The 27,119-nt window shown below is 40.8% G+C and overlaps 2 protein-coding genes across 3 annotated transcripts in view; both read right to left on the reverse strand.

The window, feature by feature from the left end:
• Positions 1-3,654: 3,654 nt before the first annotated feature.
• On the reverse strand, positions 3,655-12,138 carry RAB33B (RAB33B, member RAS oncogene family). The gene is made up of 2 exons (XM_041469458.1): positions 11,856-12,138; positions 3,655-6,590 (listed from the first exon to the last, which is right to left on the reverse strand). Exons 1-2 carry the CDS (start codon positions 12,096-12,098, stop codon positions 6,147-6,149), a joined length of 687 nt encoding a protein of 228 aa, XP_041325392.1. The 5' UTR covers positions 12,099-12,138; the 3' UTR covers positions 3,655-6,146.
• A 13,152-nt stretch (positions 12,139-25,290) lies between these two features.
• The window catches only part of NAA15 (N-alpha-acetyltransferase 15, NatA auxiliary subunit), a 37,935-nt gene continuing 36,106 nt past the window's right edge, over positions 25,291-27,119 (reverse strand). For both annotated transcript variants that reach the window (XM_041469462.1, XM_041469461.1), the window contains one exon: positions 25,291-26,749. In XM_041469462.1, the coding sequence (XP_041325396.1) occupies positions 26,549-26,749 (201 nt within the window). In that variant the 3' untranslated portion in view covers positions 25,291-26,548. The remainder of the gene's footprint in view (positions 26,750-27,119) is intronic.

Raw genomic sequence — 27,119 nt, forward strand, 5'->3', positions numbered from 1 at the left:
TTTTTTTTTTTCATCGATACATGTTTGGTGGAGCTCCTCCCCTGTGCTGCTGAGCTGCTGGTGCTCAGGGTCATGGCAGCCTTTGCTGGGCACAAGTGTGTTTCCCCTTTGCTGGCAAAAGGCAGTGAGAAAACAGGGGATACAAAGTCACAGTTGTATGTCTCCATAGCCCACCCTGTTTTTGCATGAAGCAATTGGAAATTGAAGTAAATCTTCACTATAGGAGATGACCTCCTAAAATATTTTGAGTGGGGAACACAGTAGGTCTTGCTCATTAAACATGCATGGGAAAGGCAGTCGACAGAAGAGAGCCTTAAAAGAGCTGGGAAAAGACAGGAGTAGTACTAATTAATCAAAATGCAGATATGTTCTGAAAACAGGAAGTGGTATTTGTCTGCAGATGAGAGGAGGAATATTCCCTTTTTTTTTTTTTTTTTTCTTTTTCAATACTCAATAGAAACCCCACCTAATATAAGACACCCAACCTGCACATTTGGAGTCAAGACTGTGTGATTTCTTGTTTCCTAGGATCATAGAATCACAGACTTTTTTATGTTGGAAAGGACCTTTAATATCATTGAGTCCTACCACTGATCCTTATTGGTCCCTTCCAAACAGACATGATTTCATGATTCTCCAGCACCAACAGTGTGTAAGTATGGGGAAAAGTTGTTGAATTTACCTCTAACTTGAGGAGGGAAGCCCATTAAAGCAAACAGCATTTCCCAGCCTTCCCTAGATGCTTCTCCGTAAAACCAGAAACTGCTTTGTCCTGCACCTCTTCAGGTCCATCTAACCCAAACACATTATCAAACTGCACAGTTTCACTTGCACTTTCTGAGCTGCTGCAGTAATGTCTCTTTCTTTTTCTTTCTGCCTCGCTTTGCCCTGCCTTGCCCTGCCCTGCCCTGCCTTGTAGTTACAACTTCAAAGTTACAGAAATGTGTGTTCTCTTCCATTGACTTGACATTTATGTCATCTTAATTTAAAATTACTTTGTTTCATGTTTCATCCTCTGGCTTCTGTCCACTACATGTTTTTAACTACACTCATCACTTTCTTCTTTAGTCAATATTAGTTGTTATTATATGTTATGTTTATTGGTGGAACAGTACATGCAAATATTGCTAAGCCCTTGCTCCCCACCCAATAACCTGATTCAGGATGACAGATGGTGTTTTCAGTTTCCAAATTCTTTGCTCTCAGCATATCTTACAGCAGTTGATTCTGTGTTTCTAATTTTGTCTGATGCAGGCAGCCTCCCAACCCCAAATGACCCAAGTTTTTGCTTCATTCAACAGTTCTTCACCCATAAAGCCTGAGAACTGGAGCCTTAAAGCAGACACTAGAGCTGGAATCCCACCAGTGTCATGTACCACACATCAAAGAGTTGGAATTCCACATGGCACTCCCCCAAGTATTGCATTATGATGCAAAACTATGCATACTATGGCAATGTGAATATACATGTTTTCTGGCCATCATTTTAGACATATGGAGAGAATATATCTTCTATATCTTTATTTACCCTCTACTCTCATCATGCATATAAAATGAAATGTACCTATTTAATGACAGATGAAAGTATTGAAATGAAAGATGAAAGTATTGAAATCAGCTCTTTCAGGTCAGATTCAATTTGACAAAAGCATGTGAGCCTTGAAGCAAAAGACAAGGGCTGCCACTATTTGTACTTTTAACACCAGCATCACAGTGACTCAGATATTAGCTCAAAATTGAAGCTAGCATTCCAAGGTAGTCATGAGGATCCACAGGAACTTGAAAACCCTCTCTGATTAGCACATGCCTTTCTTAATCTACAGCTGAATCTTTGGTTGCTGAAGCCAGCTCTTCACTGTCTCTATTTTGAGTGTGTTAAAAATACCTTGAAGTAAATAGAAAAGCTGTTTCATGTATTTTAGGGTCAGTTTAGTATTTTCCTCTTTGTCTGCCTTTCCTTAACTGAAGAAAGGTCTGAAGGACAGAGGACTATGAAGGGCAAGGAGCACCTCAAAGCCCCTGGAGCATTTAAAGTGTTTTCCTGTACAGGAGTGGGTGTGAAGGATGTGGGGATGATCGGGCTTCGGAGAGGATAAATGGTTTTCAAACACAGCTTCTGCTTTATGACTCCTGATTTACAGGCCCAGCAAGATGTTTTCAGCAGTAAATCACTAAGTATTTTCAGAAAGAGGGAGTTTAGCATATTGCTTCACACCAGACCTTTTTCTGCCTGTGACCTTTCCAAAGGGGCAGTGCAAACAGTAAAACATAATAATAGAACAGGAAGTACTGAGCTAAGATCAGGGTCTTATGACTCTTAGTTTTCATATGCTAAGAGCTTCACCCAGCCTGGCCTTGAACACTTCCGGGGATGGGCATCCACAGGTGCTCTGGGCAACCTGTGACAGTGCCTCACCACCCTCAGAGGGAATAACATCTTCCTAATCAGAGCAACATATTTGTTAAATGCAGGCCAGGGAGAGGATTATGCTCTATTTTGGGAGTTTTTAATCACTGCATTGCTGGGAAATTTGTTTTCCATTAATGTCAAATGATTAGCTAAGGATTCAGTCATTTGTGATTCACATTAAGCAGTGATGATTCAGCAAGGCAGAAAACAATACATGTCAATAACATCCCCCCAGGGACTGTGCATCTCAGGGAATGTCCCTAGATGACCAGTAGCTCTCACTTGCCTTTCTTTGAGCTTGGAAATAGCTTCCAGAACTACAAGGAGCTGCCTTCAGCATGAGCTTCTATTTGGCAGGTGGGAGGCTGTACAGAGCCCAGTGAATCCCAGAACACCCCTGGAAACCAGCAACCATTCTTCCTCTCTCAATGCCTCTTCACAGCCCTCACTGATGATGCCATTCAGCTGGATAAATGAGGCCTCCTTTGGGCACCCTGCATCAACAGAGGAGGGAGAAAAAAAATCCCACATCCTCAAGAACAGTGCAATTTTTTGTGAGTCCTAGAATAATGACAACTTCTAATGTTATTTATGATTTTAGATTTGAGATAACATGTTGGTGTTGTGCTGATTTCCACAGAAAAACTAGACTGCCATTTAAAAGTAATATTACTGTTACTTTAAAATAACATATGGCTCTACTTTTAGCTGGGAATTGCAATGTTAAGCATCAGTCAATGACCTCAAAAGTAGGACTGGGAAAAAAAAAAAAAGAGTATTAGAATGATACATTCTGGTGAAGTGAAAATACTCACAGAGGGGACAAGAAATACGACTTTCAACAAATTTATAAAAAAAGTTAAAGAGGTTTCATTTCTGAACAAGATGAAACTAGAAGAAGAGTAATGGAGAAGATTCCTTTAGGGTCTTGATTTACATCCAAAGGTCAGTAATTGCTATTTTTGTAACTGTTTTTTCACTTTCCATTCTTCTGGAATCTGAAATAAATACTGAACATGCCTCTGAATCATCAGGTGGGTGCTTCAGATGCCCCAAAATCACCCAGTCATTGCAAGAAAGCACTGACAGTAGTCCAAGTATTGCGACAGTCTTTTTTGTAAAAACTGTCACCCACACAGACAAAAACTAGAAACTCCTTTAACTCCCTCACAGCTTTTTTTTTAACTATATGGAATTATATTGACATTTCTATTATAATTATTGAAACCAAGTGGTAACAGTTTGTGGCAAAGCCCGTTTATTAGTTTTCTGGGACTGTGCCTTGCCTGCCCCCAACACATACAAAAGAACACAACTTTACAGTCTGGTAAAGTGAAAATACACATACAAAGTATTCAGTACTCTGATATCCATCCTGTGGGCAAAACATCACCACTGAAAGCCAGGGAGCAACACTGAATCCTGCATTACTGACCACACTGCCTCCATGGCAGAACCATTAAAATATGCTTTGTGCTGAACATGGAATTACACACTTGAACACCATTGGCACACAATTTTCATTACATGAGAGCCCTTATTTACAAGTTGTGGTAACTCAAATAAAACTTAACAGGTGTTTCAGATAAAATTTAACAGTAACACTGCAGCTACATGATTCTCTTTCCCCAACCCCCAACCTGACTGACTTTAAAATTCTTAATTCTGGGATATTTTTATTAAAAACAAACAAACAAATAAAACAAACAAACAAAAACCCAAACCAAACAAACCAAACAAAACAAACCATGAAAACTTGCTGACATATTTAGTATACAAATAATTAAGAAGGATCCTTCTCAGAAAAAGGATTAAGGACATGAGTGAAAAACAATCTGTCCGACAGGACTGTAAACCATATTTACTTAACACAGTATAAATATCAATTTAAGATCAATCAATTTCTTAAAGAAATCATTAAGGACACTAGTGTTAAAAAGGTGTTTGTTTCTGAAACAACTGTAAATTCTAGTCATGTAAGGTTTAGAGTGAATACAAAAGCTTCCTTTTACAAATGTTTCTTAAGCAAAAATACTGTCACAATTGAAGCAGCTTTATACAGGAAAAAGTACTACCTTTTGTTTAGATTCTTTTTAAACATCTTAATCATATAAGACCAAATTAAATGCTCTTTCAAAATCTAGAAAAAAGTCAATGCATTTTTTTCTGTACAAGTTGCAATGAAACTACATCTTAAGAATTGTAATAGTTCATGTAATAACAGGTATCTTGTTTCAGTAATTTGTTTCTAATGTGATCATTAGGGTGGCAGCTTCTGAACTAGCCCTGCCATTGAGTTTCCAGTAAGCAACACATGCTACACATTACCAATTCAAAAAAAAAAAAAATCTTCTTTATACTTCAAAAACTAAATCACAAAACATTGTTTGACATGGCACATGAATGAAGTCATAGATTGCATTCTATGGCTTACATTTAACTTTATGCAACTATGTGCAACTTAGCACCATTTTTATTATGAAACTTGATCTTCAGATAGAACTGAAAAAAACCAGTTGCAACTATGAGAACACAGAAAAAAGTCGTCCAAGAGGAAGAATTTCCCTCATCTAACCCCTACTAGCTCACATTAGTAATGCCAAGGACGCCCTACATACAGTCACAACATTATACATGCAGGTCTTCCCTCAAAAATCTGTAACAGATGATGCAGTTGGTAGATTTACTCCATATTTCAAGACCCAATTTAGTTTGTGTTCGGAAATATTTTAAGAACATACCATATTACTAAGCATTCCCATTCCTGAAATATGTTATCAAGTGCTTTTCAAGATATCTCAGAAGCACTCATGATCTCTTAAAGCCCTGCAAACCCCATCTTTGAAAAGCAGTATGCTTTTACCTAATTCACCCAATCTTTTACATACTCAACTGTTTTACTCAACTCAAATACAGCACATTCAGAAATATATAATTTAATTTTAGTAAGATCAGAGAACTTATGGACAGGTAGAGTCTCAATTTTACCCCAAATCCTGCGCTACAGTACTTTCCACAATATTAGTTAACATAACATAGTTTGGTATCACATGCTAATTATGAAAAATTAATGAAGTTTTAAGTATCAAATAACTGTCTAGAGGTAGGGAGGGAGAAGTTAGTTAATTCCATTACCATTGCCATGAAGAAACAGACCAAATTCATAGTGGAGGGACAGGCCAAAACCTAACAATGTGCACTGACATTGGCAGCCCAAACTTTGACAGACCGGGGTTTTTTTGCTTTTATAATAAAAAGGTACCTGCTTTCTAATTTTCTACTACTCACCTAATATTCCTTCATATGCCAAAAATCTCTCCAGTTGCTGACCCAAAACCCAAGTTCCCTGGTTGTCACAAAAGGCTCTTTCTACTACATTATTCCAACACAAGTAGCAACCAAATGTATTAGTAAACTGGCACACTAGTTATAATCTTACCACAAGTGATGAGAACAACCTCAGGCAGCAAGAGCTCAACTAGGATTGCTTTGTCAAAACTTGACAAAGTATGTTCCCGTATATTTATAGTGAAACTTTAGTAATTTTTGAAGTACAATTACAAAAGTGCAAGAACATAAGATGGGCACATCTACACCAGAAAAAATTAAAATAAAAACCACATTAAAGTGCCAAAGAGATTTGCTATAGTTGCTACCAAAACCTATAACTTTGCCAAAGATCATAATTTTGAAGCACTTGCAAACAAGACAAGGTGATAACGAGTGACAATGTGACCTAACACCAGCAGGATGTGATAGGTTTTGGTTCAGGCTTTATATGTATTTCATCATGATCTGGGGGTTGACTAAGCATTAATGGCTTGTGGCTTTTAAGCTTGTGAGCCAGTGTCATGAATATAGCCTCCACATGGTCATTGTCATTGGGGTTCTTGGCAGAGGTTTCAAACAATGGCATACTGTGAGTGTCAGCAAACTTCTGGGCCAGGTCCGTGGGCACCTGAATATCACTTCTCAGGTCACATTTATTTCCAACCAGAATCCGTGGTATATCATTGGCAAGAAGGTGCTGTTTGCATTCCTCTATCCAGGATGGCAGGCTGTGGAAACTGGCAATGTTTGTCATATCATACACAAACACCACAGCATGGACATTCCTGTAGTAGTGCTGCACCATGCTCTTCCTGAAGCGCTCCTGGCCTGCAGTATCCCATAGCTGTATCTGAAAACAGAATGCAAAGGAGAGGAAAAAAAAATTTATTACTCATCTTGGGAAATAACACAAATTACCCGCAGCAGAAGAGTTACATGACCACAGAAATCTACTCTTCTGAATTAATCATATTAACAAGTTGGTGCTGAAGAAAACCGTTGCATTCACACAATTTCAGAAGCTTTAACTTTCAAAGGTGCTCAAAAGTGAGGCCAAGAGGAATGATGACACTTGAGAGAAACTACAAATTTCTCAAAGTTTATTGAAGCCTGTATTTTTAAAGATTTTTATAAAAATAAATCCTGAAGCCTTAGCAATAGCACTTTCTTTTGAAAATTAAGGAAGTGTTACTTCCCAATACACCTCAGCTGACATGATTTTTGTTACTGCCAAAAATAACCTCATCTTCCCCAAAAATTTGTTGTTAGCATGATGTTAACTGCCATGTAAAAGTAGGAAGAAATCAAACCATGCTTGATTTCAACATTACCAACAAAAACAGGAAAAATAAATCTTTCTTTGCAGTGTGTTGGAATCAAACCCTCCTACAATGAACATCTAACTTGCTTGTTTAGTGCTTTAACTGGGACCATACTATGGTTTGTAGTATCAAGGCATTAAAAAAAAATAAAGGAAAAGTATAAACCTCCTGTTAACTTAACAATGTGACTATCATTTCCAGGTACATACTATTCTGTCCAAACCAGACTGAACATAGGTGCTAAATCATAGTCAGAATAGAAAGACATTCAGAAGACATTCAAATTTCTGGGGTCCAGATTGAAACAAAATAAAACAAAACAAAACAAGCTTTGTAGCACCAGCAGATGTAAGCAACAGCTAATAGAAATTTTAAATACATTGATCATCTTGTGTAATGGAAGCCTAGAGTCCCCAGACATGTAGAGAATGTTACAGAATTGTTGACAGTAATGTTTACACAAACTTGCTCTTCAGGAGATAAGAAATGCAGCGCCTTCACCTACAATACCACATTACCTGTACACTGTCAGAAATATACTGGTGTGTGGCTCTATCACACACACCTTAGTGATAATGAAACATCTGAAAGACATTTGATTTTTTGGGAAAAAGCTGTCCTAGCTCCTTGTCTGTTTTGTACAGCTAATTGCTAATGGCTGAGGCAGTTTGATTAGTACTTCGACTTTTGAGCAGAAAGTTTTTTCTCCCTGGAGTGAAAGGAGTTTTCCTTGAGGCTCAGAACTCAAGGAATACTAAATGTTGTGCAGACAATGAAGATAAATTTGAAATTTAATCTGTTCTCATGAAAGTCACAGCCACTATGTAATTGTTGAAATTGTTCTCCCATTACCACAGCTCAGCACTCCTTTGATCCAAATGGTTCAGTAAAACTTTTTTAGAAATTGCAAATATCTTGAAAGCTGTCTTGTTTACCACTTTAACGAGTGACCTTTTATATTAGAAAAAAGGAAGCCCAAGTGCAAGGGAAATCTGCTAAGAGCAAGAAGATGCATCAGTGACAGAGAGGACTACAGCATCACAAAAAATTGTTTTGAAAGCTACAACAGTGGAAATGCAGTGAAACTGAATAGAAGCAGATGCAAAGTCTTGATACCAGTGACTGACAATACGGACTTTTTCTTTAAGCACAGTGTTCATCAGATTGGAAATTATTAAAATGGATGACAATCCAGATCCACGAGTCAATCACAGAATGCTATGAATCAATCATGTAACAGACTGAAGAAAAAAAGAGTAAAAGATGCTTCAGATGGTGTGACTTCTTCTGCAGTTTAGTGTTCAATCCTTATCATCCATCCTGAAAAAAACCTCAGACTAGAGCAGGTGGGAATGGCAGCTACTGGTTCCAACAGGGGAACTGAGAAATTGCATGAGAACATCAAAGCAGCTTGGCTTTGTAGCCTAGTCCAGTTCTCTGCAGCTTTTCATCCAGACACTCAGAAAGACCTGTGTGCTGCTTCTGAAAGGGTCATTAAGATTGTTAGGAAAAGCAAGGCAAGTTGCTCTGGCTCTGATCCCATGAAATGGTACTCAGTTGCAATCTGTCTCATTTTAGAGCAAACCTGCATTTCCAACTTTCTGAAAATCTTACCATTTCCCACATAAACCCCCTCTTTTTGCCAATGGTATTACACTCTACACACAACTGACAACATCTCCATGAGTCTACACAATTGGACTAAACAGGCACCTAAGTTTGGGTAAGATTCAGTCAGACAACCAAGTGAGACATACTTCCAGTTTTCTGCACTTATAAAACATCATAAAGTCAGGAGACTCATATAAAATGTTCATGAATTTGAGAAATTAGAGGAAAAAGAAGTGCAGACTGAAACAATCCTACATATAGACAATATTATGTTAACGATATTATGTTAATCATATAGATAATCTTGGAAAATGCAATATCGAATTAATTTAAGGAGGGAGTACATTTTCACAGGCAGCTGTGAGTTTACAATTCTCTCCTCAGCTTACTCACAGAGCAGAAATCAGTCATGCTTCAGTCAAGCAGAGATCTGCAAGTGTACTGCCAGTCTTGGGTAAAGATGGGGAAATTAAATTAAAGGTTTACGTAACTTGCAAGTGAAGCTTAAACTACAGCTTGTCCAAAATTCATTTACATGCAGCATTCAAGCTTGAAGGGCATTATCAACTGAGTCATTTGCACTGAGAGGTAAATCTTTTCCCAATGTTGAAAACTACGCACTTCTGAAGTTTCTTTTTTTTCTTGTTCAAGGTGAACTTGAGGAAATGGGTCTATTTCTGCTTCTCACCCCAAATATTTTCTCTTCTGAAAAACAACACTGAAAATGTTCATGTTAATGGATGTGCACTGATGAAGTAACATTAAGATTACTATTTCATTGTTAGTCCAGTAACACCCATCTTCAGGGGACCACAGTTTTTATAACAGCCCTTTAAAATATGCAGTTTGAATATTTGGTTTAACAGCATAATTCAGCTAATAAAACTGTACAGAATCACTTGGTCACATTCCCCAGGAAAGACAAATGGTGTAAAAAATATTAAATACGCTGACTCAGCTATCACACCCCACCTTCTGATTCTGTTTTGTGAATCCAGAAAGGCTCTTTTCTAAACAAGGACTCACTCTGTATGTGTGGTTTATAACACACCGATAAAAACATAATTGGCCTTGTTGCTATGTCTCCTTTAAAAAGACATGGGAGAAAATATGGAATAGCTCAAAGGTACAGAACATGATGTTTGGACTTTCTTATTTGAATTTCATTTGTGTTTTGCTCTCTTAGTATAGGTCAGTGAAGACTGACATCATTGTTTTCTTCAATTTTCAATGCTTACATAAATTGAGGAAGAGGAAAATTTAGAAGGCAGCAAATCCATTTGTTGAAAGTTTTAATTTACCCATCACATTTAGGCATCAGTGTTTGATATGAAGCTGTCAGCCTGCTGTACAAGGAATATATATACTAGTTCCTATGTCTTGGAATGCTACACAATTGCTGTGTGGGAGACCGTCAGGGAGAAGAACTGTGCTTGTGTTCCTGCCAATGACACAGCACTTTTCCAGCTGTGAAGGAAACAGTTACTGCTGTAGCAGCACAAGAAAGAACTATCCAGCTGGCTGGGGGAAGGGAGAAGGCACTACTTTATAACCTACTTTGATGGAAGAGGAAAAATTCCCTTCAGGGCACAGCAAGGACTACAATAATTTAGTTCATCAGAGCTCCTCTCCCCTGGTTCAATTGGTGCTGCTGGAGCTGACTGCTACATGTGAGAAAGGTGAAGAGCAGTGAGAGAAGCTGCCAAAACCACCCAAAATCAGTTCAAACTTGACAACACTCCCACTAAGAACTAGGGTCCTGGCCATAAAGATAACATTTATTCCTTTAATGCTGAAACAGAACTTGCACAAAACAATGTGTCTCAGACGAACCCCCTTCACTTCTCCACCTTTCTCAACCAGAACTGGTTTCTTTTACAGATAATACTCTCAAAAATGCAGCAAAAAAATCTACAGAAACATATATATCAGAATGGCACAATAACCTATGTGAAGCATCTAAGAGCTGTGGATTATGCTATGTTCTTCACTTCTCTCCAACAAAGGTCAGGCATCATTCAGATGTGATGAAAAAGCCAGTGAATAAGATAGTACTGACAGGACAATATCCCTCAGGAGGTCTCTCCTCTGTCTGGACAAAGGAGTACAAAATTTCAGCTCTTAGAGAAATTCTAGTCAGTGATTTTACTAAACAAACAAACAAACAAAACCAACAACAACAACAACCAAAAAAAAATAAACGCCAAACCACCATCAAAAACTCCTATTCACCTTTCTTTTTTAGTTGAAAAAGGATATGAGATAAAAATCCCTCAAGAGCAGGAAAGCAAATTGGCTCTCCTATTCTTATATGTCCTCCATAATTTCTTTAATCAGTAAATAAGCAAGGAAAAAGTATAACTTTCAGCTACATAACTGTAAGCTGTAGTTTTAAGTCCTAATGACAATAAATGCCCAAGTACGAGCTCAATACTACTGTTAACTTCCTTTTTCTGCACAACTGAGCTTTCCTCATAGAAACAAACTGTAATACAGAAGCAGATGGGGATTCTGATTAAAACCATGTCAGTAAACAAACTGCATCTGTAAGCTGTTACAGAGTATTCTGCAAATGATGCTTACAATCATCACACAGAATCCTAAAAATTAGAAGTTGAAACACACTGCTCAATACTGAATATTCAATTTCCTAATATTTTTAACGCAAAATGATCATAACTGTGGCACCTACATAGCTCTCCAGTGTTGAAGGTTAAAACAACTGTGGTGTCCGATGAACAAAGATGCAGAATTTCTCGGAGGCAAAACGCTGCTGATAACAAGGACAAGTAAGACTAAGCTACTGCTAAGAGATCTATATACAAGTCCACTGTAAGGATAAATTACTCATCAGCATTTGACAACAGACGCAAGAAAGTCTGGCCTATGGCAGGAATAGGTTCACCATCCCAGAAACCTACACCGTGACTACCTTTACAACAGGAGCAAGGCCAAACAGCGGAACAGTTTCAGGGCAGACACAGCCGCGGCTGCAGGCGACGCGACCCCGCCGAAATGAACGTCTGGGCTGCGGCGGTGACGGAGGCCCGCACACCCCTGCCAGGGCTGCGGCATCCCGCTCTCCCGGCCGCTGGAGCACTGTGCCAGGCCCTGCCCCTCCGCCCGCCTCCCCCTCAGCCCGGGGCGCTCCCGGGACTGTCCCGGGCCGGGCCCCGGGGTACCTTGATGCGCTCGCCGTCGATGGTGACGGCCCTCTCGCGGAAGTCCACGCCGATGGTGGCCTCGGTACGCTGCGGAAAGCGGCCGGCGCAGAAGCGGTAGGTGAGGCACGTCTTGCCCACGTTGGAGTCCCCGATGACAATGATCTTGAAGATGCGCGAGCGGGCGGGGGGCAGTGCGCCGTGGAGCGCCCCGGAGCCCGTCAGGCTCAGCTCCAGCGAGGACTCCAACTCTCCCGCCGCCATCGCGGCCCCGGGGCGGAGCCGCCGCCGCCCACGGCACGCGACGCGTCGCGGCCCCACCGCGGGCCGGTCTCGCGAGAGCGCGGTGGTCGATCCCCGCGGGCAGGGCCCGCGCGCGCGCCAGCGCCGGTGCGTGCGTGGCCGCTCGGGCGGCAGGGGGCGCTGCGCGCGCGGCTCTGAGGGAGCAGGAGCGGGAGCGGGAGCGGGAGCCTCCGAGCCGCGGGAAGGGCCGGAAATAGCCGGGGCCGCGGCGGGCAGGGGCATCCCGCACCTGTCTGGACGGCCTGGATGTCGCGAAATGGGGATTCTGTATGATTTTCTTGCGAATGGTTGTTTGATTTTTGTCTGCTTTCCAGCCTAATCAATGAGAAGGGAGACTGAGCCTGTGAAACAGCTGCCAGGAAGCTCTAAGCGATGGCCAGTGCGCCACAAACAAATTATTTGTTGGTGGAAATGCCTTGTAAGGGTTTGGGGCTGGACAGGCTTCAATGTTCTCAGACCCAGGGGAGGTTAACAAATCTGGGCAAGAAGGATGGACCACTGTGGACAAAGTGGATGTCCCATAGTGCACACCACAAATGCAGAATTTAGGGGCCACAAGGACATCTGGCAGAATTCCCAAGATAAGGAAGAAACAAATGAAAACAACTCAGTAATTGTGCTGAAATTGGCTCCACCTGGGTAACAGAGAATTCCAGCAGGAGCAGATCCCGACCGACTCACAGAGCACCGACACAAAAACCAACCGGCCACAAAGAAAACAGAGACTGAGCACGGAACTAATTAGCACCAGAGGTGAGAGAACCATTAACCAGTAGAAGACAGCATACTGATTAATAAGAGAATCGTGTGACTTGTAACTAATGAACACTTTGCTAAAATGTATAAACAGTAAAAGTTCTGAGAGTTGGGATACTTGATCTGTTGAATATCATGGAGCACCAGGTTTATGCAATCTGAAACAGATAATGAGTAGTTTCTCTTGAGTAGTTATTGGCTTGTTGGACAGGAGGTAACAAATCCAGTTTTTGCAGACAACATGGTGTCAGACACTGAAATAATTCATGCCTCAAACATTGATACTAAGTTTTGCTTATGATAACAAAAACTGTGTAAAGAAGCTACAACCAAAGAAGTCTCCCTGAAGGTACCTGACTGGGACTTTGGACTGAAAGTCGAACTGCTGAGATTAGATAAAGAGAAAACCCATTCTCCAATTACCTGAAGCAAACAATTCGACAAGGAAAAGAATGTGAGCCAAACCATCCGCTGTGCTAAGAATCATCTCTGGCTTGCTCCAGGGCGGGGGAGGCTGTAGCCCACAGACCCCTTTGCTGGGAGCAGGTTTGCCCAGATTTGACTCCAACCAAGCTGGGGGGAGGAAGTTTGGGTGTGTTGGAACCTCTGCTCAGGGGCAGGGAACCCATCCCCCCCTTACACAACCTGGCTGTGGAATCCCCAGTGGGGCATTCCCATGAGAGGAGCTGAGGGGATGCCTTAATCCAGCAAAGGCCCCCAAAGTGCCCCTGGAGTCATTCCTGAGGCCTGGAACCACAGGACTGCAGGTGATGCCACAAACCCAGAGTCTGTTGTAAGGGACAATGGCAAGCTCCCCCCACTCAGGGAAGTACCTGGGTTTTCCTACCTGGCCTGAGCATATACTAACCCATCAGATTCTGTGCTTTTTGGGGGGAACTTCACCACAAAGAAAACCAGCTGGAGAGGATCATTGTTGGGATCCATGGAGTGGTGACATTTACTGTATTGTGTCCCTGTTGCTCTCTTTCTGTCCCCCCCACCTATTTTCCATTTCTTTCTCTCTCCCATATTTGCTATCAGTTAAACCCATACTGTTGTCACTGGCATATGGTTTCCTTTGCATCTTAATTCGGGCAGAGTCATTTCTAAGAACCTTAGTAATGGGATCCTGACACACAGGGAGCATCCGCAGGGAATTGCATTTTTGAGATATTTGATATTTTGAGATATTTGCATTGATATATATACTCAAAGGGCCTGGAGTCAGAAGGGGAAGACTGTAGGAGCAGCTGGGGATCAGGACAGTCGGGACAGACGGAGACGAGAGATCTCTGAAGCCAGGTCTTGGGACTTGCGGTTTATTGCAGAGGGCGTGGGTGCAGGGGCTCTGCTTGGAGCTGCCAGCCGCAGCTCAGAGCAGGCCTGAAAAGAGAGAGAGAATTAAGAGAATGAACAAATGGTTCCTGTTACAATACAATAAATCTCCTTCTGAGTTGAATATTCTAATTCTTACTAACCAATCTAATAGAAGATACAAATCCTATAGCATTTACATACAGCCTATAAGAATCATTACATTACCATACTGTGTACATGTTAAACCCTAAAAACTACTCTTTGGATGCCTTCTGCTAAGCTAATAGGGTCTGCTCTGACCCTTGGACCTCTCTGCAAGCAGAGGGTATTGTATCATCAAAAGGGGATTACCTTCAGCCGGCCATACCATTGTTTTTCAGTTGTTCAGTAACTAAGGTATCTCAAAGCTTGCTTTCATTTCAATCCGGCTTATAGTTTCCATATTCTCAAAATCTTTTGTCAGGCAATCATATTTATAAGACTTTCCTTTTCATCTTCCCCAACAGAAGATCAAGAGTGTGAGGGCTTGTTTGTAATTGCAGGGAGGGATTTCTGTGATGATGTTATGACTCAGCCTGTGATGTGATGCTGCAGCCCAGACTCCCCTCTCAATTGTGCCAATGCTGTACAACCCCAGCTCCCTCATCCTCCCCTCACAGGAGAGGTGATCCAGTCCTTTTATAACTTCATAACCCTCCTGGACCTGCTCCTGGAGCTCCATGTCTCAATTGTCCTGAGGAGACCAGAACTGGACACAGTACTCCAGGTGTGGCTCACCAGGACTAAGTAAAAGGCCAGAAGCACTGTGCTCCAGCCTGACTGTGCTACTGCTGCCATTTACAGTCAATAAGCAAATTATGCCTGGCAGGGAAGGACACTAGAATCAGAGAGGATTGATCTATCTCTCAAGAAGGAAAGTGTGGCATTGCCCTAACAATATGTTAACTCACCAAGGGAATCAACACAGGTGAGAGGAAAGTTACAGACTTTAAGTCTAAGCAATGCCCACCAGCAAAATTTTTTTAAGAGTTTAACCCCTACACTGAAAAGCAAATGTAGATTACAGTAGTTGAGAGAACTGTTACCCTAACAGGGGCTTTATAAACTGATAGCTGAGCCAGAATTCCTAAGGTTTAGATCAGATACCTAATAATAGCCTTTGGGAGTCCTCCTCTTTACATTGCTACGTGTGCTCCTGACCACTTGGGGTTTCTGCCTGCACAAATAATAAATGATCCTGAGATCCTAAAGATCAGCTGTCTTGTGGTTGAAGGACATTGCTTTGAGCAACCTATTATTACTCATATAAAAACAAGAGGCTAGACTAAATTAAAAAAGCATTAAAATATCCTGAATTCAGAGCAACTTCAGTTACAGTGCCCATCTTCTTTTTTGTCACCCCTTTCTGCCTCTCTTGGACCAATCCCTAAGACTGTAGAGATGTTCCTCCACCCTGTAGTCCTCTTCTGAGACAGGATGATTCCATCTATGCTCTCAAATAATTCATTCTGCCAAAGAAGAGGGTAATTTTATTGAAGGGAGATTAAAGGGAGGGGAGAGAAGGTTGTGCCAGCCTCAGGTTCCTAATGTCCCTTGCACAGAATTGTTCCTTCTTGCACCCAGAATGCAAAAAGTATTTTGGGTAAGGAGAGGAAGCACAAGCAAGCCCATCTCTATAAACCCAATGATCAAAGAAGTAGAGAAAACTAATTCTAGTAGGGGGTACTCTGATTTGGGCTCTGTCTAGTGTGCAAAAATGTGAGTTTAAACAGCTGTTCACAGGGTCTGCCAACAGCTCATTTAACTGATTTTCTTCTGGGTTATACCAGGGGGGCCAGAGTGCAAATCAGAATTAGATCTGAGCTCTTCAACAGCTCTTAACTTCTTTTATTTCACCAGCCAGCACTTTAAATGGCAGAATCAACACCACCTAGTGGCTGAGGGCATTCCTAGTTTTTAGTACTCGGCTATTTTGAAATGAGCACCACAAAACCTTGCCAGTGAATTTGCCTCACGATGCTGCCACCAGCCACCGTAGTTCCTGCTTTGTTAGCCCTGAGACAGACAGAGCCTCCTTCACGGGAAACACAGCTGGCCCCTGAAATACTAGACTTAGAGTAAATAACCTAGTTTAAACCTGAGAGTTTAAATTTTCTATCAGATGTGGATGCTTTTATGTGAGCTATTTCAGTGGGGTACTGGAAATTTCATCACTGCTGCTGTACTTGAAGGAATAAAGATGTTGATTAGATCCTTACATTTCATCCAGCACAGACTATTTCCAGATATTCCTTTTCCTTTCTAATATATTTGGAAATCAGCAAATGTAATTGAATTTATTTATCATCACAGTATAAATTAAAAATGCTTCTTGCTGTAAAAGCCCTTGAAAAAGCTTTTGGTTTTTTTCTTTTGCGAGGACAAGTACTTTTAATGCACTCTTCAGATGTGCTCAGTGAATGAACATATAAAACCTAAATTCACAGCTATTTTTGTTGAGCAGATGTAAAATTTTCCAAGAAAGGGGATTCTGAAAATAGTTGCAACTCTCTGGACTTGCTTAGCATTTCAAGAATAGTTATTTCTGTTGTCTCCTGAAGGAATATTTTAACGTGTTAGTCCCATGAAAATGCAGAGTGTTCAATATCTAAAAATTGCGTCTACTAGGTTCTAAGTTAAGGAACAAATTAGGGGGGAAAAGGGTAAGTCTAAGGCTGTCTCATTTACTTGTTTTTTCCTAATCAAAAAGTTTCCAGGTGGTTTAATGACAAGTAGTTTAAAAATGCTTTTAGAGTTCTTTTTAAGCTTTTTAAAAAGTTTTGCAGAGATACTGTACTTCTGGCTTCTTGTGGGGCTTTGGTGTGAGGCTTTACATGCTCCCTTTTTACAGGAAAAAGTCCTGTGCTTTTGCAAGGAAAAGTTCTACTATTGCAAGACTTTGCAAGTTTAAAGGAGAGTTTGACCTGCCCCCCCCCCCCCCCCGCCCCCCCCCCCCCCCAACACATTCCTTTATGACAAAATACAGATGGCAGAAATGTTGGAGCAGTAAAGAACAGCTTTTTAAGAGATGGGAATCTATCTTTGCACTGAAATGAAGTTTTGACACAGCTGCTTTACTGCCAGTTACCAGAATGTGCCTTTCATATTCACTTCCATGCCCTTGTCAAAACTATAAACCAAAGGTTTTCTGAAAATTAAAAGCAATAAAACCTTTCCCATTTCTAGTTTGTGTTTGGATGTTTTCCTCATTGCATCCTGGAATGAGCCGTGGGCCTGTCTGCATAGCTGATGTGACAACTCAGTAACTTCTGCATGAAGAGCTTGGCACAGAAACCTGGGCTATTCACACATCCCAGCCCTGTAGCAGCACTGCCTGCATGTCCTAGCTTCTGGCTGGGCATGCCCTCTGCCGTGGTGGGATGGCTCATCCAAGGGGAATCAGAAAGAACTGGGAGCATCTTGACAGCAGAGCTTCAGACCACCAGTGAGCCGCAGAGTACGTGTTCAACCAAAAACTGTTTCCCTACTTTCTCTGTCGCTGTTGTTGTATGTGATGTGCTTAAGCGTATCTGTATGTCGCAAATCAAATGTCATTAGGCTTCTATATTTACCTGTGTGCACTAATGCCCCAATAAATCATCCCCAGGCAGCAAACAAACCCAGTTGTATTGTGATTTGCCTGCATGTTGAGACCTTGACTCACAAGAATTTAATGTAAGGCTATATTATGCATTTTATTATCTGGTAACAGGTTTTTCTTCCAATAGTTTAATCCCAGGGTGTGGTTTTGTTACTCATTTCTGCAAGAATAAGCTTTCCTTCTTTTCCCAGGCTCACTCTTGTAATGCAAGGCATTGTCCTACTGTGATGTCAACTAAAATATTGAATAAAAATACATACCATCACAGTTTCACCCCAGGCAGCCACCAAGTCCCAGAGAGCTGTTCCCAGAGATCCAAAAGGATCAGGGAGAGAATCAGAGCAGTAAAAGCCAGAAAACTCCAGGGTTGACAATTTAATAGGGAAAGCAAAAGCCACACACACAAGCAAAGCAAAACAAGGAATGAATTCCCTGCTTCCCGTGGGCAGGCAGATTTTCAGCCATCTCCAGGAGAGCAGGGCCATGTAACTTGACACTGGCTCAACATCAGGCACCCATGGGAGTCACTCATTCACCCTCCCCTGCCACAGCTGGGCAGAAAGAAAAAAGTTAACGAAGGACTCATGAGTTAAGGACTGGGAGAGACACTTCAAGGGCAAAACAGGCTCAAATTAAGGTTGCAAAGTGCATTTCTTACTAACAGAATCAGAGGAGAATAATGAGAATTAAAAGAAGCCCTTAAAACACTATTTCCCCCCAGCCCCTCCCTCCTTCCCACCAAATCATCACCGAGATTTTCTTCTGCTGCTCTGGGAGAGGAGTCCTTCCCCAGTGAGGCCGTGGGGGAGACAGTTCTCCAGGAACTTCACTGGCCTGGGTGCACTACACTTGGGAAGACAAACACCATCACTCATGCACACCCTTTCCTCCATCCCCTCACTTTATATACTGAGCATGATGTCACATGGTCTGGAATATCCCTTTGGTCAGTTTGGGATCACCTGTCTGGACTGTGTCTCCTCCCATCCTCCCAGGCACCCTCAGCTTCCTCACCAGCGTGGCAGCACAAAAAGCAGGAAAGGCCTTGGCTCTGTGTAAGCCCTGCTCAGCAATAACGAAAACATCTCTGTGTTATCAACCTTGTGTGCAGCACAAATCCAAAACACAGCCCCATAGCAGCCTCTGGTACTGCAGCCAGAACACCCCCTCTGAAAGAACATCAGTCTTCAAGGTGTCAGCCACAAATACCTGCTTTTTGAGAGGGCTGCAGGTGAGGGAATATGCAAATACAAATACTAGAGTGTATTTGTGCTATTGAAAATACTATGATCTCACCAGGAATAACAATTTATAATGTATGCAAAAAAGAAAAAAAAAAACCATCCCCAAGACAGATGGGGCCCATGCATCTGATAGTATACATAGGTATGAGACAAAAGCTTATTTTCCTGGTAGCTTGCTAAGATGTCCTTTCAGATATCAGATTCATACACTTTTTAAACTGTATTCCGAGTATAATAATAAAATATTATAAATTATATAAAATATTATAAAATATATAAATTATAAATAAGGATAAATACTGCTTGTTTATTACTTATTCCAGTGGCCTCAGTCTTTTCTATCTGGCTTACACTTGGCAACAGCCAGTGCCAGCAGCCCGGCTCTGAGCTTAATTTGTCTCCTCAGCTTCAGCTTAGCTGCAGCACAAGGCTTTTCCATGTAGGTAAATTTAGGTCACCATACATTTTTCACATAGCTTGTATGCAATTTGTGTACCTGTCAATAATTTAGAAAAGGCAGGATGGTTTCAGTGCCAGCAGGGTCCTGCAGTATTAAACAGAACATAAAGGACATGATGAAAAGATGCTCATCAAGGGACAAAACAAGAATTCAAAAGAACAAACAAGTTCATGCTTCAGTAAAGCACAGATTGGGTTTTTGTTTCCCAGCTCAAACAGTTATATTTCATTAAGACATTTGACTGATACCACAAGTGAAGTGAGATGCAGAATTGTGAATGTTTGATGATTCCAGTGAGGAAAAATACTTGAAATGCACGATGTAAACAGCCAGAAGCCAAAATTTTCCTAAAATTTTATAAAAATTCTTGCAGATTATAAAGACAACTGTAAGAAAAATAGCAAATAATTAATGAAAGCAGCTTAATAGAATATAAGGAGTGTCTGGTTTACAGCTTCATATTTTCGCAATAAAATCATACAAAAAACATGCAGGGGAACAAAACTGTTTCTACTTTTGAGGACATCTCTGTGGTCCTCTTAGAAGAATGGGGCCCTGGCTCTTGGTTTTGGGAAGTTCAGGAGAAAATACCAGACGCTGAAAGACCCATCACAAACCCACCACTTATATTTACCATGGAAATGCCAGTCTTGCTGCATGATCCACTCAAGAGCCATTGCTACCCATTTACTTCCATCTAAGAAAAAACATTTACATGGCCCTTGGGTTTGTTCCATGAAGGGAAATTTGGAATAAAGGGCACTTTGCATGCACTCCTGCATTTTGAGGGACAAGAGGGGCCACAGAGAGCTGTAGTCTTTCTACTGTTGCACATGGGGCCTTCAGAACAGATTGCAGAAGCATAATGACAAGGTAGGAAGATCTTTTATACCTGATGGAGTGGAGGGGTACTGATGGAAAGCCAAAACTGAGATATTTATGCCGATATAGTAACGCCTAAGCTGCCAGGCTACCTTAGCTTCTCATAGATCTGTGCTTCACATAATGAGGAGCTGTTCCCAGGAATGAAAGGGGGCAGTTTCTAGTTATGAAAAGTTCAAGGCAGGCAGTTTCCCAGCACAAATGCCCTTTCCCTCCCACAGAACAATGAAGTTATGAGGACATGGATAAGGAAGGGATGCTATTTTTTAGGGGTGGTGGTTTTCAGTACGGCACAATCTGTGCAAAGGAGCCCTTCCTGCAACAAGCTCCCCTTTCCCATCCAAAGGAAGGGGTGAATCTGAGGATATTGCCGCCATCACTTCAGTATCACACCCACTTCCCTGCAGGTTAATCAGAGCTGTTATTCATTACACACAGTAATTAATGAACATTTTTTCTAGGCAATCTGAAATGCCAGGTGCACAGCACACTGTGGATTCCTATATTGCAGTATCAGCGGTCTGCTTAGCTACTTTTACTACAATTTGTCATCATCATCGTATTATTTTGCATGCTGGTTGATTAAATTCACAAGATACTCTGGGACACTGAATCAGGAAAACTGTGGGATCAGGAGGGCTTATGGGTGGGGAAGAGAAGCCTTATTTTATTTAATCCCCAAAAATTGTATCTGAGGAAAACAGCAAATGCTTCTTCATTCAGCTTGCCTCTGAACACCCATTTATCCAAATCCCATGTTGACTCTTAGTAGCTTAAATGGTCAAAGGATTTTTGTTGTTGTTGTTGTTGTTGTACATACAGTTAGTTTCTGGGCTAGGACAGACAGCTCCTTGCCAAGGTGTTTTTTTCCCAGCCTGACTCCAAAGGGAGTCACAGCCTTTTCCTACAGACCTGTTTTTCCTTTTTTGAGAGCCCTATTAACGGCTCATCAGCCTGGAAGAAGACAAGGGGAATTAAGGGAACTGGCCGAGGGATCCTTTATTACAAAGCTGGAGGGCCATCCACGGAGAACGCTGAACCCTACAAGGAAACACTAGTACTCATTTACAAACAGAATTCAGCATTTTTATTCTTTGATTGACTTCCTGCTAGTTTTGATATTTGCTACCACCAGAGAAGAGCGTAAAAACACAGTACAACACTGTTAACCAGTTAGGAAGGCTGAAAGGGAAAGCAAATCCCAGTAAAATTGCAAGTAACTTTGTGGAGTTTATAATTAAGATTTTTTTGAACGGATCAGCAATGAAGCAATAAATATGCTGCTGCACTGAACCAACAACAGGATTTAATAACTAACTTTGTGGTTTATTGCATTACAGTTTAAAACTAAATGTTGTCCATCATCATACATTCACCAACCAAGTAAATAACACTTTTTCATATGTTATATGCTAAATGGCTAAAATTATGCAGTAGCCAAACTAGACTAGGACTAGTAGAGGTAGATATTGAATGGGCAGTGTCAGGCAGAAATATTTTGTGAAAGTACTTCTTTGTCTTTCATTATGAACAGTTAGCAGGTTTAACACTTTTAATTAAAACAAACATCTTAGGGAAGCTATTCTATGCTATTCAAGATGCTTTGGATTTTGTAGCAATATTTCTCTTGCAATATTACAAACTCTTTGATATTGTCTCTCGTAAAGTGGATAAATTTTGTCCTTCCAGTTTTCTGCCACAATTTGCATGAACACTAACATACAAAAGCTAGTCTTTGTGAACATAATACTGGTTTTGCTTGTACCACTCCAGAATACACATTTACAGCTTCCTTGGCATGGGAAGACTGCATTTATAGTATTTACAGCTCCAGTCATCTTCCTAGCAATAAAAAAGCCATTTTATATTTAATCTAAAATGGAATTTCTATTATGCCACTGCCTTATAATTCACTGCAGTCTTTTTTTGGCAAGCTGCTCTATCAGTTGCTCCTTGCTATTCCCACTGCTGGCTGTATGCTCCTGGAAAGTGTCTCTGCCCAACACAGCCATTAAAATTAGTGTTTGTAGATTGCCGCTTTCATTTCCAGGAAACAGAATCATGAGGGCATGGCAGAGGTCTTGTAAAATCATACACCCTTTGTACCTCACTTCATCTGAGGACGGTTGATTACAGGAAGACTCCTGGAAGCAACAACCTTTCCCTAGGCTCAGCAACCACTTTCCTTCAACTGGAACTTGACCTTTCATTAATGAGCTTATCGATGGGCTCAAATCAATTACTCATACAACTGTCTAATTACACTGCATTTGCACCATTTTCCTTCACAGGACCCCAAAGTACTGTGTTACCACATGAGTGTGTAACTCTGACTTCCACAGTTCAAGCTATTTTACATTACACTTCGGTAAAAATGGCATTTGTAAAGCAAAAGTCCTTAGGCGAAAAGATTTCAAAGCTAGTTAGATACTCTGTACAGAACACTTAGAAAAACAGTTAAAGCAATCACAAAAAGGGAAAATCATACAATTTTTATCCAGGTCTATTGAGCTAGATTATAGTATCAAGTGGTTTTGTTGGCACTGGTAGTACATGTCCAAAACAGAACTGTGGCAACAACATGTGAATGCTGCAGGACTGATGCTCAAACCCCCAAAGGGATCATGTTAGACAGAGACCTTAATTATTTTTTTTATCCTGCACACATGATACTGAAATTGTATTTGCACCTCTGGCTCCTCAGGCCTGATCTCCCCCTGCCCTCATGGCTGTTTTCTTCCAGGGAAAATACAATTCAATCTGTGAATTGCTACATCAACTTCCAGAGTCCACTGTTATGGCTGCAGCACCTCCAGACCTTGCAAATCCAAATGCTAAAGGAAGATTTAACAGGCCGATCATAAACGCTTCATCTAGCCCTAGAGAGCTCACTGCGAAACTTGGAATTTGCTCCCCATGCTAGGGAAAAACCTGGGTGATAAACTTCCCTCTGTTCTGGCTGACACAGCATGCATCAGGACTTCTTCCCCCATGAACATGCAAATATTAAGAACATTACTGAAAAAAAAGGTCAAACATAGCTTTTAAGGTATTTAATATGCAAAGAAATTAATTACTGAATAGCTCAGTTTGAGGCTGTTTTACCTGCTGGTTCACACATGTGCCTGCATGCTTTGGTCTCTACATGGAGGAAGCAAGTACCTCACCCACCATCACAGGGAAAAGTACAACTTCCAGTTCCCTACAATTTAAGCCCATGAGTAACTCTAGCATTGGTTCATGCAATGTGCACCATATTCTCTTAACTAGGCAAAACTTATTGTCTGAACTCTTTTTGTACCCAGGAAAGATACCTGTATCATGTATCATCACCAATGGCTCCACTGACGATGAAATTCTCCTTCTCCAGTGAAAATCATGAAGAATCAAACTAAATTGTGTCATGCCAATGCTCTAGGTCACTGACCACAACTGTATTCCCTACTCACCTGCTTTGGCAGCCAAGCACTGGTGATTACAATTTTGGATCTCAGCACACAAAGGAAAGCTTCCATTGCAGCACAGCACTCTGTGCTAACAAAAATGACTCCCTGCATTGGATTTCAACTTCATTTCCAGCTCTAAAAGCTCTTCCTCAGAAGTCAGCCTTGCAGCTAACAGGACAGATATGAAGGAATAACAATTTCTTTGCCTATTAAAGAACCTCCATTTTCAGGAAAACTCTTGGCTTAGTTTTCTGCCCTGGGTTTACAGTCTACTGGAAGGGGATGAGTAACCTCATTAATCCAAAAGCACCATCTCAGAAGCAGTGTGGATACCTTTCAGCAAGGTTATCAGGTGTCTTTAGGGAAATCAAAACAGATGTGTAGATGACTTCTGGAAGGCCCACTGAAGCATCCTTTTCCCCATGTGCACAACTAAAGACAACGAGTAACCTCCAGCTTTTAGTTCATCCATTTCAATGCAAAAACACTCAGTGAAAAAGTAAAGGAAATAATCCCATTTATAGGCAGCACCCAAAACCCCCATCATCTGGAAAAAAAAAGAATTTGCTTGATGTAATTCACAATCTGTTACAAGTGAGCAGACATCTGCCTCCAGTTTAAGCACCAGCAGCCAAGAAATGGGCAGCAATACTCAAGAGGCAAGACCAACAGCTCACAGCTTGTGTAGGTGAGACTGAATCATCTCCAGGAGTTGCAGAAGACATGCAGTCCAAGTATCTGAGGCTGCAGAAACAACTGAGATCAAGACATCAATACTAGAGTCCGTTAAAGGCTCTGTAGGTATTCTAGTCCCTAAAAGCCCACAGGTAAATATACAAATACAGCAACCCACATTTCTGATGGGAACTATACTGCAAACATACACCAGGATAGGCTAACCATGAAAAGAAAGTGGAGATGAAGACACAATAAACAAAAGCCTGTTGTTCTGACAGTTCAAAAATTACAAACCCAAGTAAGTCTTCCGGCATCTCTTATGTGGAAGAGATACTCTGTAACTGAACTCCTGCAGCAAAGAAGGCACTCACTTTGTAAGCTGTAGTTTATTTCTGCTCTGTTTTATATGAGCCTACAAAAGAACACATTTGAGTACTTATCTGTATTATTAACACAGTAGACTTATAGACTGAAGCTTGACTTGGAAACAAAATTCATCCTAACATTGGTGGAACTTAAAAGCCGAGTAGCAAAGCACTGTGCTATAGGACTTCCCAGACATTCAGTATTTACATAGAATGCATTTGCACTTTATACTCAATGACCACCCATCATCAGCAGTGACATGGTTAGCATGACTGGACAGCACAGTAAGTCAGCCCTGAGCTGCACTCCAGCAAACCCATTCACTGTCAAAGTACAACATAGATTGGTTTGAATATTCACACAGTTGTTTTTCAAAATGTTTTATTGCATTATATTTGGTACCTTATGTTTGACAAAGGAAATTACATCTGTAACTGCAGGAATAAGAAGCTGGTCTGTTATTGAAAAACAAATCTTGGGCCCCTTAAAAGTTACAAAGTCTTGGGCTTGCCTGAAACAACTGAGCAAGAAATATATTCTTAGAAATGTAGGGCTTCAAGTATTACAAACCTGTGACACTGTGGAAAAGTTCCAGAGGTATCTAAACTGCAGCACTTTTTTTTTTTCTGCATAACGTGAACAAGGCCTGCTGAGGTTTTAATCTATTAGTCTCTTGATCAGTCAAAATGGTCGTCAGGAGTTTTCCTCTTTGCAACTTCAAGCCATAGTATGTTCTCATTTTGTTTTCACTCTACATGAAAAATGCATGCGATCTTTCTAATTGGTGCCATATCACAGTGCATAATTTTATTTGGTTCTTGCATTACAGTTTTAAAAAGTTTGGCCAACCTATGCCGATAGGTTCATCTCAAGAACAGCAATGCTGATTGTCCCCTCCCCACCCCAAGTTTAATTCCAAGAGAGACCATTTTAACTGGTTCCTTCTGGTAAAAACTGTGGTGCAAGAACACCAAACTGATCGTGTACAGTGAATTTCAGAGACACAACAAGCTTATTGAACACACTATGTTTCTTAATTCTAGTTGATATCCATATGTCCAAGCGCACCAACGTAACAAGTACGTTGCAGGTTTCTCTCTATATTCTGATTCACATTGCATACTTCCTATGGACACAATCATCCCCCGTATCAAAATCAGTCAGATGCTAAAGCCCCATCAACTCTTTGTGCTCAGTGAAAGAATCCAGTGCTAAAACAGCAGTTTTGCTGTCTGAGATAACAGTAATCTCACAAGACAAATTTAACTTTAATATTTCTGCCACACACCTGCTCTGAGGGCTATACACCTCCAGGTCTCATATAAATTAGTTTAAAAACATGGGTGGGTAGGTGAGGAAAAGGGTTGTTTATTTTTTCCTTTTTTTTTTCAATTTTAGCAGCTTTTAATTTTTAAGAAACCAAACAACCTATAACCAGTAATACGTTAGATATTTTATATATATACTTTGTCAGCAGGATAAAAAAAAAAGTAAAACTATTTGAAGGCAACAGGGTTTTTTTCCTTCCGTTCTTTGTGTAAGTTAGAACAATTCAGCAGGTGCGTGACAAAAATATTATACACCAGATATGGTCCAATGTCATTTTTTTGCAATAAAGTTGTTCATATTTCATTGGCCAGTTCTTCAGGTTCTGCAGAACTATCTCCATTAACTGTGATCTTCATATCCTCTTCATATCCAGGGGGCATGAAAGCCAAAGCATAAGGGAAAAGCTTATGACAATTTGCTCTGTAAGTTTCAGATGCTTCTTTACAGTCTCCAAGGCTACCGTCACATAAAGCTTCTAATACCTCCATACAAGTCTAATTAAAGAGAAAAATAAACAAGTGTTATGGTTTCTTAAATGTTCAGCTGAACAGTCAACACAGGTTTCAAACAGCAGTTCTGCTGTCTGAGATAAGAACAATTTCACAGACACATTTAAAATAGTATTTCTGACACAGACCTACTCCAATGGCCACACACCTTTTAACATCAAATGACATTCTAACTAAACATGGCAGGAAATATCAATGTAGTCTGATTTGAAAGAATGCAGTTTAAAAAGGCATCTAAAACACAGCTAGAAATCTTGACTGTAAAACGATAAAATACTAATTTGTCACTTGTTTCTTATTTTCCATAAAAACCCCATTCTTGCTAACTAACAACCAAGAAACCCACCATTCTTGG

The sequence above is a fragment of the Pyrgilauda ruficollis genome, unplaced genomic scaffold, assembly GCF_017590135.1.
Source record: "Pyrgilauda ruficollis isolate IOZ18807 unplaced genomic scaffold, ASM1759013v1 scaffold234, whole genome shotgun sequence".
Classification (NCBI taxonomy): domain Eukaryota; kingdom Metazoa; phylum Chordata; class Aves; order Passeriformes; family Passeridae; genus Pyrgilauda; species Pyrgilauda ruficollis.